Source organism: Nestor notabilis, unplaced genomic scaffold, assembly GCF_000696875.1.
Source record: "Nestor notabilis isolate BGI_N333 unplaced genomic scaffold, ASM69687v1 scaffold21981, whole genome shotgun sequence".
Classification (NCBI taxonomy): Eukaryota; Metazoa; Chordata; class Aves; order Psittaciformes; family Psittacidae; genus Nestor; species Nestor notabilis.
In genome coordinates this window covers 17,932-29,925 of record NW_009916327.1, presented here as the reverse complement: position 1 = coordinate 29,925, position 11,994 = coordinate 17,932, and the positions used below count along the sequence as shown (strand labels likewise).

Genomic DNA, 11,994 nt, shown 5'->3' with positions numbered 1-11,994 from the left:
CTGCTGAGGGAAAAGAAAGAGTTTTCTGGTGATAGGTATTTTTCTTCTAAGTGGTTCTTGAAGTAGTAGTTGTCCTCTGGAGTCTGCCTTGTGGTAAAGAGTTGTTTACTGCTAATCTGAACAGACAATGACTGTGAACGTCATTAAGGGTATTTAAATGGAAATGTTCTATACAGTTTCATTTAGCTTATTACCCTGAAATTCAATGGCTTTTCCATGAGAACTGACTTGTGGACTATCTGTATCTGTGAAATATTGAGGTGACTTCTGTGGAATTGACAGCTTTATAGCTCTTGGCACATTTTGTGTATTTTTTACTTTTTACAAACATCTGGTGAAAATTCTTGAGGATGTATAAAGAATGTCATGTGTCCTTTGTATGCTTCTTGCTGTAGATATGGCAGTTGTTCTGCAGTTAAGAGTTCTTCAAGCAGCCATTGAATTAATAAAAACTACAGCAAGCCAAGATGCTCAGGAGCAGGTCGGTTCAGTCCCATCACCATCTGCACCACATCGTGCCATGTTTCAAAAGCGTAAGGGGATTGCTGGTGAGTACCAGAAGTGTAGTATCCTTGTACTTTCTCCTGTATGTATTACTTTGAAACTGTAATTTCAGTGATCCAACAAATGAGTCCAGTTGCTTTTGCTTTTTCTGGGGATTGGCTTTATAAATCAATAAGTATGTTTTTTTTAGAATAGTGTAACTTATACCCATTTTGAACTTGTGGGGGTTTTGTATTACGAGGAGGGAGCAGGATACCAAAATGAAATCTGCCACCTTACTCTCACTGCAGTGTCTAAAGACAGATATTACCTTCCTTTGGGATTCTTTTCAATTCACAAGTTACTTTAAAACATCTTTACTCATCAATTCATAGTGGTTTTAATAGACAACTTCACAGTAAGGAAATGCCAAAATCAAGTTGGTGCTTGTAATTTTAACAAAGGTGTGATGTGGGGATTGCATTGTTGCACAACCTCCAATCAGTTATCATTCTGAAGTAAATACCTAGCACTCCAAATCTGTAGTTGGGAACGTGAGATTTCTAGATTCCACTGTGGCTGTGCTTGTAAAACGCTTGTACAGTCCTAGCTGTAGAAGTAATATTTGCTGTGTATTTGATAGCTGATGAATCATGTAAAGGTTTTGGAGTCATCTGGCTGGAAATTTATTTTTTTTATATCTCTCATATAAATGAAGCTGTATTTAAGACTTTGTAAAAGGTGCAACTTTAAAACCTGACATGTATTTGATTAAAAAAAAATTAAAACCACACCTGCCTCAAACAAACAAAATTGCTATTACTCCCAGTTTACTAGGGGAATGCTTCTCTTTATATGGTCAGCTTTTGAGGCCCCTCTCCATCAGCCTAGTAAGTATAGTGAAAATACTTTTATATTGGCGAATCTGGTAAGGCACTAAAGATGAATTAAAAAATAGTTATTTCTGAAAGAAGCAAGTGCAGTCAAGGCCCACCAGTTCATTTCAAGAAAATTTTAATGAATATTCTTCTAAGTTAGAAATTGTACTTCTATCAAAATTAGTGGCAATCACTATGGTACAAAATGTTGTTTATAAGCTCCTAATATAACTGACTCATTTGTGCTGATAAAGCTGCTTTCTGATATGCAGCAGTTCTCTCGTATGCTTAATTTTTAATCCTTTATCGTAATTATACAGTAAAAAGATAAATAAAAATAACTTTTAGAGTCTGCTTTACACAAATATATAAATGGTAGAATAAATCTGATCCTGAGAATAACTCATTTCAAGGTATCACTTCCTGAATTTGTGTATTTATTTTCAAATAGAAAAGCTTTTAAAAGAAGGACAAACTTCCAAATAACACATGATCTCTTCAATAGTTGTGTATTTCAAATGTTTTGTTTCCTTAAATGATGTGAGCTCTTTGCATGAGAGCAGTTGCTGAATGATTAACTCTTTGTGTATTTTAATAAGAGGCTATTAGTGTTTCTCTCCTTAAAGGCTCCAAAAAGTTTCCACTTGCTCAGTCTGATGCTCTGCTGATGAAAATGCGCTCACTAGCAAGTGAGGAATTCAACATGATGATGCAGCGGAGAATGAGCCAAGAAAATCCTATCCAAGCCACTGAGGCGGAGTTTGTACAAAGGTTACAGAGGCTGGCTGTTCTGGCTGTTAACAGGCTCATTTATCTAGGTGGGATTTCTTTTTGTTTATCTCCGTTTTAACAGAGCCAATGTACTGCTGTATGAAAAATGGACTCTTGCTTTTGGAGTGTTGAAATGTTTGAGAGGAAAATAATACCACTGATGCTAGTTTAATGGATTTAACCATTCTCTTGGTGATTTGTGTCTCAGTATTATGTAACTGGCAATCTGGATACAATTTTTATCTGAATGAACTGGATAAGTTGTTTTGATTCTGTGTTAGTCCATTCACGTGTTAACTGCCTGAATTATTACCTGATTTAACTCTGCCAAGGGGAGCATCTGTTCTCTTTTAAGTGCATTAGTTTGCATGTTTCTGTGAAATGGCTACATTTTGTTAGCAAGACTTGATGACTTTGGGGGCTAGTTCAAATTCCACAGAAGAAAGAAGAAGTAAGTATACTAAATATAGTAGTAAAGGCAGTATTTGATTTAATGCCAACTAAAGGATCATAGGATTGTCTTTCTTGAGATGATACTGATGAATATGTGCCTCTTTAATTTTAAGCATCTACTGAAGAGTGCCTTGATGTACTGGGTATAACAGAAAATACAAGTCAAACCAAACTTTCAGCGTCCCAGCTGGAAGTTCCGGAAGAGGAAAGCCAGCATGAACTGCCTAGCAGAATAAATCCTTTTCTTAACGAAATGTTCAAAATGTTGGTGGAAGGCGTCAAAGTGGCCATTGTAAGTAATTAGATATTGTCCACATTAAATAAAGCACATCTCATAAAGTTCCTTTATCGGGAACTTTTAATGCATAAAGTCTTCTCCCCATAAATGCTTTTCTCACTGTATCTCTCAATTCAGCTGCGGCATTAAAATGTCTGTTTAGCTTCCAAGTTACTCTGCAGTTGTAAAATAATAAATGCACCTGTTCTAATTCTTGCCTTAACATTTAGCAAACTTCTGTTCTTGAACAAGCACACTAGTCTTCTGTGTAGTCCACAAACTTGCTTTTGTCTCTTAAACCTCAGCATTTAAATTTGGAGCCTATAAAACAAGATCTGCTCCATCATCCACAGCTAATGGAGAGTTCAAGCAATTTGTGTCTATAATATATTTCAGAGTTGGGAAGGAGAATTTTCTCTTTTTGTCAATTGTAGCCAAAGGGTTGAGAGTTTTCTCTTGTAGCATACAGGTGTTAGCCTGTTCACCTATCCAAAGTGATCAGGTTTTGCTTGGGTAATTTAAAATAGTTTTATTGGAAAACTTAACTTACTGGGTTTTGTTTCTTTATTTCTTAGACCATCTTTATAAAAAGTAGCTCAACCTAATTTTCTTTCTAGTTCTGGAAAATTAAGTTTGTTAGGTATGTTATCTTTCCATCATGCTTTACTTGTACTTACCAAAGATGGCAGTTTTCTTTTTGTGAGCACAAGCAACTCATCCAATGCCTGGTTTCTAAGCTCTTGAGGTAATTCATTCAGAAGCTAGTGATTAACATAGGAGGACTACTCATTAAATAAGAAAAAAAAAAAACCCTTGATTTTTAAACCCTCTACATCACAATTCACACTCTTTGGATTGTTGTATAGTCCATCTGACTGAATATCTAGTTTAACTAGGAGTTGTATTCCTAATATTGACAGATTGAGAAAAACATGCTGAATTTCTTAGACTGAACAAACCCTTCTTCCTTTTTTAGTAGAACACCTTTTAAACTGTGTTAATGATCTTTAAACTGAAATTAAACACTTTATTTTGGTAAAGGAATCTTTGTCTTTACATTTTGATTGCATTCACTGTGTGTTTTGTACTGTGAAAAACTTGGTAAATGGAAATCCTAACTCTGTAATATTAAAAAAATTGTCCCTCACTTAGGGCACCAGCAGAATGAATGCACCTAAGCAACAGTGGAAGCGAATCCTCTTGTCATGTAAGGACACATTCCGTACCCAACTTGGCAGGCTTCTTGTACACAACTTGTCTCCAACAAGGCCACTGCAAGAGAGGAAGCAGACTTTGGAGATGGTAAATGAAATAAATCACCAAGAGATTATGCGTGACTGTCTCAGCCCGAATTTGCAAGTAAGTTCAAGAGTGTTTGAAAGAAGTGTGTAAAACCTGTATTCAATTTTTTTGTTTACATTTTACAGTTATTTAGAACTGTACATAGCTAAAGTTTTTTGGTGTTTTAGCAATGTTTAGTGTAATGACAAAGCTATGTCATACGAAATGCTTGAGTGTACCTCTGCAAGTACTGTATTACCCTCAGGGTAGACAGTTTTCTAAGAGGCAGCATACAATAATGATCATAGAATCATAGAATGGCATGGGTTGGAAGGGACCTTAAAGATCATCTAGTTTCAACCCCTCTGCCACCCTCACAGTAAAGAACTTCTTCCTTATATCTAACCTGAAGTTCCCCTGTTTAAGTTTAAACCCATTACCCCTTGTCCTATCACTGCAGTCCCTAACAGAGTCCCTCTCTGGTATCCTTGTAGGCCCCCTTCAGATACTGGAAGGCTGCTGTAAGGTCCAAATGATGATATCTATGATGATGTCTAGATCTATTGACTCTGTAGCACAGCAGTATCACATCTCCATTGTAGGGCAGAAACAAAAGATTGTACTAGTTTTAACATGAAGAATTTTACGAAGGATGCTAGAACTTAAACAGATTAATGAAGGAATTACCCTTGCCTTGGAACTCTCAACTGCAGATTTCCTGAAACTTTTAAGAACTGATTGCCACTAGATCTTAAGAGGCAGTCAGTCCTCGATCAAAGCAGTAATCTGTCTTTTCTTATTTAGCCTTTATTAATTCTTAAAGTGGGATTCCGTATTCTTTGTTCTTAACTCAAATAGTAGAACAGTTTCCCCCTGCCTTTCTGGGTTTGTCAGGAAGAAGCTTTTCTTCATTGTACTCTTAGTGCACACTTGAGAGAAAGTATTTCTTAGCCATGATCAGAAATCAGGTAAGAATGTTGCTGTTTGAGATCTTTTGGGAACTGCAAGAATGAAATAAATTATGCAAGACAGGCCAGAGTTTGACTCACTGTATACTAAGGAGAGAAAGTACTTAGTGGATGAACCTATGACACTTACATGTTTTCGATCACATATATGTTATTCAGCTGACACTTTTACCAGTAAGAAAAGAGCTGATGCACTAGAAGTGGCGGCTTTGAGAGAGCGTCACGTTGAGTGCATTTATGCCCTGTGTCTGCTTAACGTCGTTATGTCAGCTCTAACCTGATTACTCAAACAAGGTGTAGCATTAGTGCCAGGCAAAAATAGGAGTGTCTGGCACATATTTCCTGAAGTATAAACAAGGCTGGAGGAGCTGAGTACTTGGAAAAGAAACTTGGATTTTCTATAAGCCATTTGAAAAGTCACAAGATGGTGGGGGAAGTTTTAGTATGTGGAGGATTAAATTCAGCATATTTTCTACTTTCATAAAAGTTGGTCTTCAAGCATTAAAGCAGGCTGCTTTTTTTTTTATTTATTTATTTTTTATATCACAGAAGAATTAGAAGAAATCTGTCCAGGCTGGAGTAGGAAAGGGAATAAAGTTGAAGAAGAAACGTGCTCAGTGTTGTGTTGTGGAAATGAGAATAACCATACATCTGTGTTCCTCTCTTCCCTTCTTTTCATCTTCTAGCATGGACCTAAATTAATGCTCTATTTATGTGAGTTAATGCACAATCACAGTGATGAAATGACCAAAGAAGAACAAAGAACAGTAGGAGACTTTGTGAATACATTGAAATGTTGTGGCTTTAAATGCATTCCCCTGAGCCCACGACCAAAACCAGATCTAATGAAAGCTTTGAAAGAGGTTTGTGAATCGAAACTTTACTTAAAGAAGTGGGTACATTTGAGAAAGTTCTCTGTAATACGGGGTCAGGGTTTTTCTGCAGACAGTGGTTTTGTTTGCTTTGTGCATGGCTTATGCTTTTGGGGACTCTCCTTGGGTTCTGAATACTTCTGTCACTCATATTCATTGCTTCACAGCAAGTGCATGCTAAAGCTTCTTGGTTAAAAATACTACTTGACCCAGTCAAAGGTAAAAGTTTGCTACTGGTGTATCTCATGGGGCGGGGGGGGGAGAATTTCTTTTATGGTTCCTTTAAAAAAAATACAAAATTTGGGTATAGTTTAATAAAACTATAGTAACTGACATGATGTCTTGATGGGTTTAAATATCTTGAAGGTATCAGTTGAACAGTTTTGTCAGTCTTCCTTCTTTAAATTGGCACATCCTTTAGCTTCTGTTTCTTTATTTTGTCCATCTAAAAAAACAAAAGTGATGTATAAAACTTTCATTCAGGATCAGAAGAAATATGAGATGGAAGAAGGTGTGAACAAAGCTGCTTGGGAAAAGACTATGGCTAACAATCGGCAAAAGTAAGTGCCGCCTTAACAGGGCTGCATGAATCCGTTTTTGCTCATTTGGCATTTCACCTGTAGCTTTAAAGATGTTGTGCCTGTCCAATCACCTCTCCTGTTGCGGGCTGTGCAATAAATGTAAGGCAGGTGCCCCTGCAACCAACTGATCTTCAATGAATAAAACATTATATTAATTGTGTTAATTGTATTATTTATGTATTTATATTTATGTAGACTGCTGCTATTTGGTATAATGTAAATTTTGGGAACTTGTGGTAGATCAGGAGGTTTTTTCTGTTAATTTACATTGCAAGTTTTGCCATAAAAATCAGATGTGAGATGCACACACATGTTTCAGTGTAGGCAACTAATAGCTGCAAAGGTCAGGTCAGTTAACCAGTAAGACTTTATTATGTTAAGTATCTTTTGAGCAGTGTTGAATTACTGTTCTTAAGATGTTTGTTATAATGACTATACATGAACTAGTAAACCTTGCTAATATATATCTGTTGATCTTCTGATGGCTTGGCTTGTCTTTCACCACAATAGCTTTTTTTGAAAGGCTATGAGGCAGAAGGTGTTTGTGAGTATTGTGAAAATCATATAGGCTAAGCTGCTCTGCATCTGCTGTAATGAACTATGGGTATCTATTGCTAAGTTGACTATCTTATAAGGCGTTTGGGTGTCTTGCCTTCTATTTCAGTGTGTTTATTTGACGTTTTAAAACAACTTTTTTCCTTAGTCTCTTTCAACGTCTGGATACAAAATCTAAAGACATTTCTAAAATAGCTGGAGACATCACGCAAGCTGTGTCTCTGTCACAAGGAATGGAAAGGAAGAAAGTAATCCAGCACATCAGGGGGATGTATAAGGCAGAGCTAAGCGCCAGCAGACATTGGGAGGAACTTGTTCAGCAGCTTACCCATGATCGGTAAGTTGTTCTCTCGTCTCAGTGAAAAAGTGAGAGAGAGACAGACTGAATGCCTGACACACGCTTCTCATTCTCTTTAGACGCACATGAAATGTAGATGACTACCAAAAGTAATTCTCATTTTAATATCATATGTTTAAAGACTTGATTTATTCTTCTATTTTTTAGGGTTAGTAGCCAAGTCCTATTTCTATGCCATTTAGACAGCTTTTTTGACAGATACATTTTGCTCTGCCTTCTAGAATGAAGAATGTCATACAACTTCCGTATCTGGCATTACATGGATAGAATAACAATGTTTTGGGGGTCATGTTATTCACATTAGCATCCAGGCGTTGTGTTCACTAATCTGTGTAGTGGAACAGATGTCTTGACAAGAAACAAAACAATGGTATCTTTACCACTGTAGAACTAGTATTACGCCCTGCTTGCAGCAGCCAAGTTTTCAAAATGAAGTGTTGGATGCATGATGTTGCTGTTCTCATCAGAGTTAGCAACTTCAAGAGCAGTCTTGCAGTAGTAGCTCGTAAGTAGTCAGTCAGTGGGATAGCTTATGAGAATAAACTACAGATTCAGTCTTCTGATACTTTTTCAGAAAAAAGTGCTGCCTTTCAGAAAAACTTCTGCCTTTCTACTATTTAAATTAAACCAGAAGGAATAATCATGTATACTCTTACCTTTTTTCTGTAGAGCACTCTGGTATGACCCAGTCTATTACCCAACTTCTTGGCAACTGGATCCAACCGAGGGCCCAAACAGAGAGAGGCGTCGCTTGCAGAGGTGCTACCTAACTATTCCAAACAAGTATCTTCTCCCAGACAGGCAGAAACAGGAAGGTAATTACAATATCTTCTAGGGGTATATCTGAATTGTAATGACCATTAGTGCCTTATTATTTGTGGGTTTTTTTATAGGCATGATAAAAACTCCATTATCTTATCTATTTGAAGACAAAACACATTCTTCTCACTCTTCTACTGTAAAGGACAAAGCTGCAAGTGAACATATAAGGTAGGGTTTGAGTAATGCTCACGTCCCTTTCCTGCCTTCTCGTATTCCAGTGAAACAGTTCTCCTTCCTTTTTGTCTAACTAAACATAGAAAAATAATCAAGTGAGATAAGAGACTTTTTTGTTATACTCATGAGCAAAAGATCAGTTACCAACATGTATATTTTCTGAGTCTTAAAACAGTCTATCTCCACAACTTCAAAAATCATTGAAAGCAAATACCATTTGGTGTGATATGGGGATGGGACTTCTGTGGGACAACCTGATGGGATTTCTTATTTGTCACTTAGATATCTAAGACAGGCAGTGCTACTAGATCTGGTAGGTCTTTCATCAGTGTTCAAAAGCAAATAGTATTATCATCCTGTCTGCTTTTACCATTGTGCTACTCAAGTCTGCAGTTGTGTCAATTTACTGTTGATTACAGGCACTAATACTGCCTAAAATAACAGCTGAGAGCACACGAAGAAATAAATACAAAAACAGTAATGTGCAAGGCTAGAAAGGTGAGGTTCTATTTTCTTTTCCTCCTTGGGATTTGAGTCATTAAGAATCATGATGTTGAAAAGTCTTTAACTGTAGCCTTTGAGGCTGTTAATCTTAGGTACATGCTGAAAGGTACATAAATCCGTAAGCAATAATACACTTCGAAATATTTCAGAGTTAATCGAAGATGTGTAAGTGTAGCACCTTCTAGAGAGACTGCTGGAGAACTGCTGCTAGGTAAGTAGATTTTTCCAGTCCTAGAAAATAGATTTTTGTGTAAGATTCTTCTGTATATACAAACTCAGCTGACTCTTTTTAAAGTAATTGAGCTCATGCCTGGATTACATACTTTATAGATCAGTTTTGCCATTCTTCTCTATTATTTGCATGAGTGCTACTTGGACTGTAGTTAAACTTGCTAAAAGATGTGGAATGATAAATTCTATTTCTGTCAAGTACTGTCTTGCCCAGGTTACTATTCTTAGTATTTCTAACCCTTGGACACTGTTTACATAACACTAAGATGCATTATACAAATAGTAATATCATGTACCTTTTTACAACTTTTTTTTCCTGCAGGAAAATGTGGCATGTATTTTGTTGAAGATAATGCTTCAGACACAATTGAAAACTTGGTAAGTATTAGAGCATATTGTCTAGCTTTTAGTATTTCCAAACTATGACAATGAGTAGCTTTTGTCTACTGCCACTGAGATTGCCAGAGTACTAGAGTCAGAGGTCTCTGGAAAGGCTAGCCAAACTGATTAGTAGTAGAGTCAGAGGTCTCTGGACAAGGCTTCTGTTGCCTCTGGCTGTGGAATCAGTGGTGATTGATAGAAAAAAGCAAGATGTGGGCCTGGCGCTGAGAGGGAATGAGGAGGGATGTGGGGAGGCTTCTGCACCATGTTGTTTGCTCTGAGTTCATCAGTGTAAGTGTGCAGAGCTTGCTTTGGCCTGCATCTGAGAACCTTCCTGACTGGAAGCTGGAGCACTAGGAAGTACAGAAACTCACAAGTGTATGAACTGTGCTGTACTCTACAGCAGTTCTAGCTCCCCCCTTATCCTACACAGGGAGGACTATCTTATGGAGGAAACTGGACCTGACCTAATCCTTTTGATAAATAATACATATCAGAGCCTTTGTATTAGTTTTATACATCTAAGAGACATGTAAGAAAAATAAAAATATGGATTGTATTGTTGAAAGCATAAAATTATTTTCAAGGAGCTTTTCCTTGCATCCATTAAGCACACAGCTGCTGAGATTTAAGATGTTACTAGCTGTTTTGCTGCTTTGTCTTTCATAGAACTGTCAGAATTGGGATTTGTGGCAAAGCTTTACTTGCTCTGGTTGGCTGTCCAATATTTTAGCTTAAGTGCCGGTGAAAATATGGCATTATGTGTTAGGGAACTGGAGCAGCTAGGGAGTATGCATGATGTTCTGTCCACGGTCTTGAGGACAGTGGAGGGTGGGAAACATGTATAAAGAAAATCACAAGAATGTCTTAAAGAATCACAGCAAAATTGTACGGCAAACAAGTGGCTACATGCTGGCTGTATTGCAGGGTTTCTTCTTTAAAAATCTACTGTTTAAAATAACTTTTTCAATTGCAAATTCTGCAGAGTTTTCATGGAGAAACTGAACCAGCATCATTTTCTTGGACCTACGAGGAAATTAAGGAAGTTCATAAGCGCTGGTGGCAATTAAGGGACAATGCCGTGGAAATATTTCTAACAAACGGCAGAACTTTACTCTTGGCTTTTGATAACACAAAGGTAATGTGGCACTGATGCATAATATGTCAAAGCATTTTGCTTTGTCGTCTTAACATGTATGTTCATGCATTGGTTTTAAGGAGACCTGTTGCATGGACTAATTAAATTCTGCCTAATACCTTTGAAAAAACTGCTCAGCTAGACTGCTAGACAAACACAGTCATGTTGTAAAACACATCTGTGATGTGCAAAGACACAGAAGAATCTTAGTAATGCTAAACATTAGTGCATTACAGCAGATATCTGGAAATGTGTAAAATGAGAGAAACTTACTAAGTCTTGATAGTTTGAAGCTTTTTAAATTACGTGATTAAATCTGTGGTGTTTTCTTCTAGGTCCGTGATGATGTGTACCACAACATCTTAACTAACAATTTGCCTAACCTTTTGGAATATGGAAATATTACTGCTTTGACCCACCTGTGGTGCACGGGACAGATTACTAACTTTGAATATCTGACTCATTTAAATAAACATGCGGGCCGTTCCTTCAATGATCTCATGCAGTATCCAGTATTTCCTTTTATACTTTCTGACTACATCAATGAAACGCTGGACCTAAATGATCCATCAGTATATAGGTAATATGAAATGTTTGGAACTGGTTATTTCCAAAGAGTTGAACTGATCACCTGGTATAGCTTTTTAACTTCATGGTACTAAACTGCACACATACACAAACGGAATTGTTCAGGGACAAGCCTGATCTGTAGTAACTCTGGGCTTTTTACAATAAGTGGCTGCTTTGCCTCAGTTATTTAAATAAAATGCCTAGTATTATAAGTGTGTATAATCAAATGATGCTAGGATTTGGACTTACTTAAGTCTTAATGGGATATGGATCGTCCACAGATTTAAATAAAAGCTGGGTGTTTAAATTGATGTGATTGAAGACTTGCAGGCCAATTAGTCACAGTTAAATAGCAAAGGAAATAATATTGTACGTTACTTGGCGAGTTACAAAATCATATTGTCTACACTGTGAATTGTCCCACCCTAATGAATTTCTGTTAAGCCAATTTACCGTGTGTGCACAAAATCTTTGCCTTTGTATGATGCCTCTGATTTGACAGAGGCACTTTGCATTCGCTTGCCTGTTTCTGTGCTATGGGGTGGCCTGTCAATCCGAGTTTGCCTTCAGCCCTAACTAAAAGTGGCCTTTTTATTTTCTGAACTCTTGTAAAGTGCTATTAAATTTTGCTTGTCACTTTCATTATATTAAAGGCGTTATTAAAAATAATGCAGTATTAAATGATGTGAATCAACAT

The 11,994-nt window shown here is 37.0% G+C and overlaps 1 protein-coding gene across 2 annotated transcripts in view; it reads left to right on the top strand.

Annotated features, from left to right (window-relative positions):
- LYST (lysosomal trafficking regulator) overlaps positions 1 to 11,994 on the top strand; it is a 64,283-nt gene that overhangs the window by 38,539 nt on the left and 13,750 nt on the right. For both annotated transcript variants that reach the window (XM_010024531.1, XM_010024530.1), the window contains exons 26-38: positions 396 to 548; positions 1,988 to 2,179; positions 2,699 to 2,877; positions 4,015 to 4,221; positions 5,798 to 5,974; positions 6,467 to 6,543; positions 7,268 to 7,456; positions 8,147 to 8,292; positions 8,371 to 8,467; positions 9,127 to 9,188; positions 9,531 to 9,586; positions 10,575 to 10,727; positions 11,063 to 11,307. In XM_010024531.1, coding sequence (XP_010022833.1) covers positions 396 to 548; positions 1,988 to 2,179; positions 2,699 to 2,877; positions 4,015 to 4,221; positions 5,798 to 5,974; positions 6,467 to 6,543; positions 7,268 to 7,456; positions 8,147 to 8,292; positions 8,371 to 8,467; positions 9,127 to 9,188; positions 9,531 to 9,586; positions 10,575 to 10,727; positions 11,063 to 11,307 — 1,933 coding nt within the window. The remainder of the gene's footprint in view (positions 1 to 395; positions 549 to 1,987; positions 2,180 to 2,698; positions 2,878 to 4,014; positions 4,222 to 5,797; positions 5,975 to 6,466; positions 6,544 to 7,267; positions 7,457 to 8,146; positions 8,293 to 8,370; positions 8,468 to 9,126; positions 9,189 to 9,530; positions 9,587 to 10,574; positions 10,728 to 11,062; positions 11,308 to 11,994) is intronic.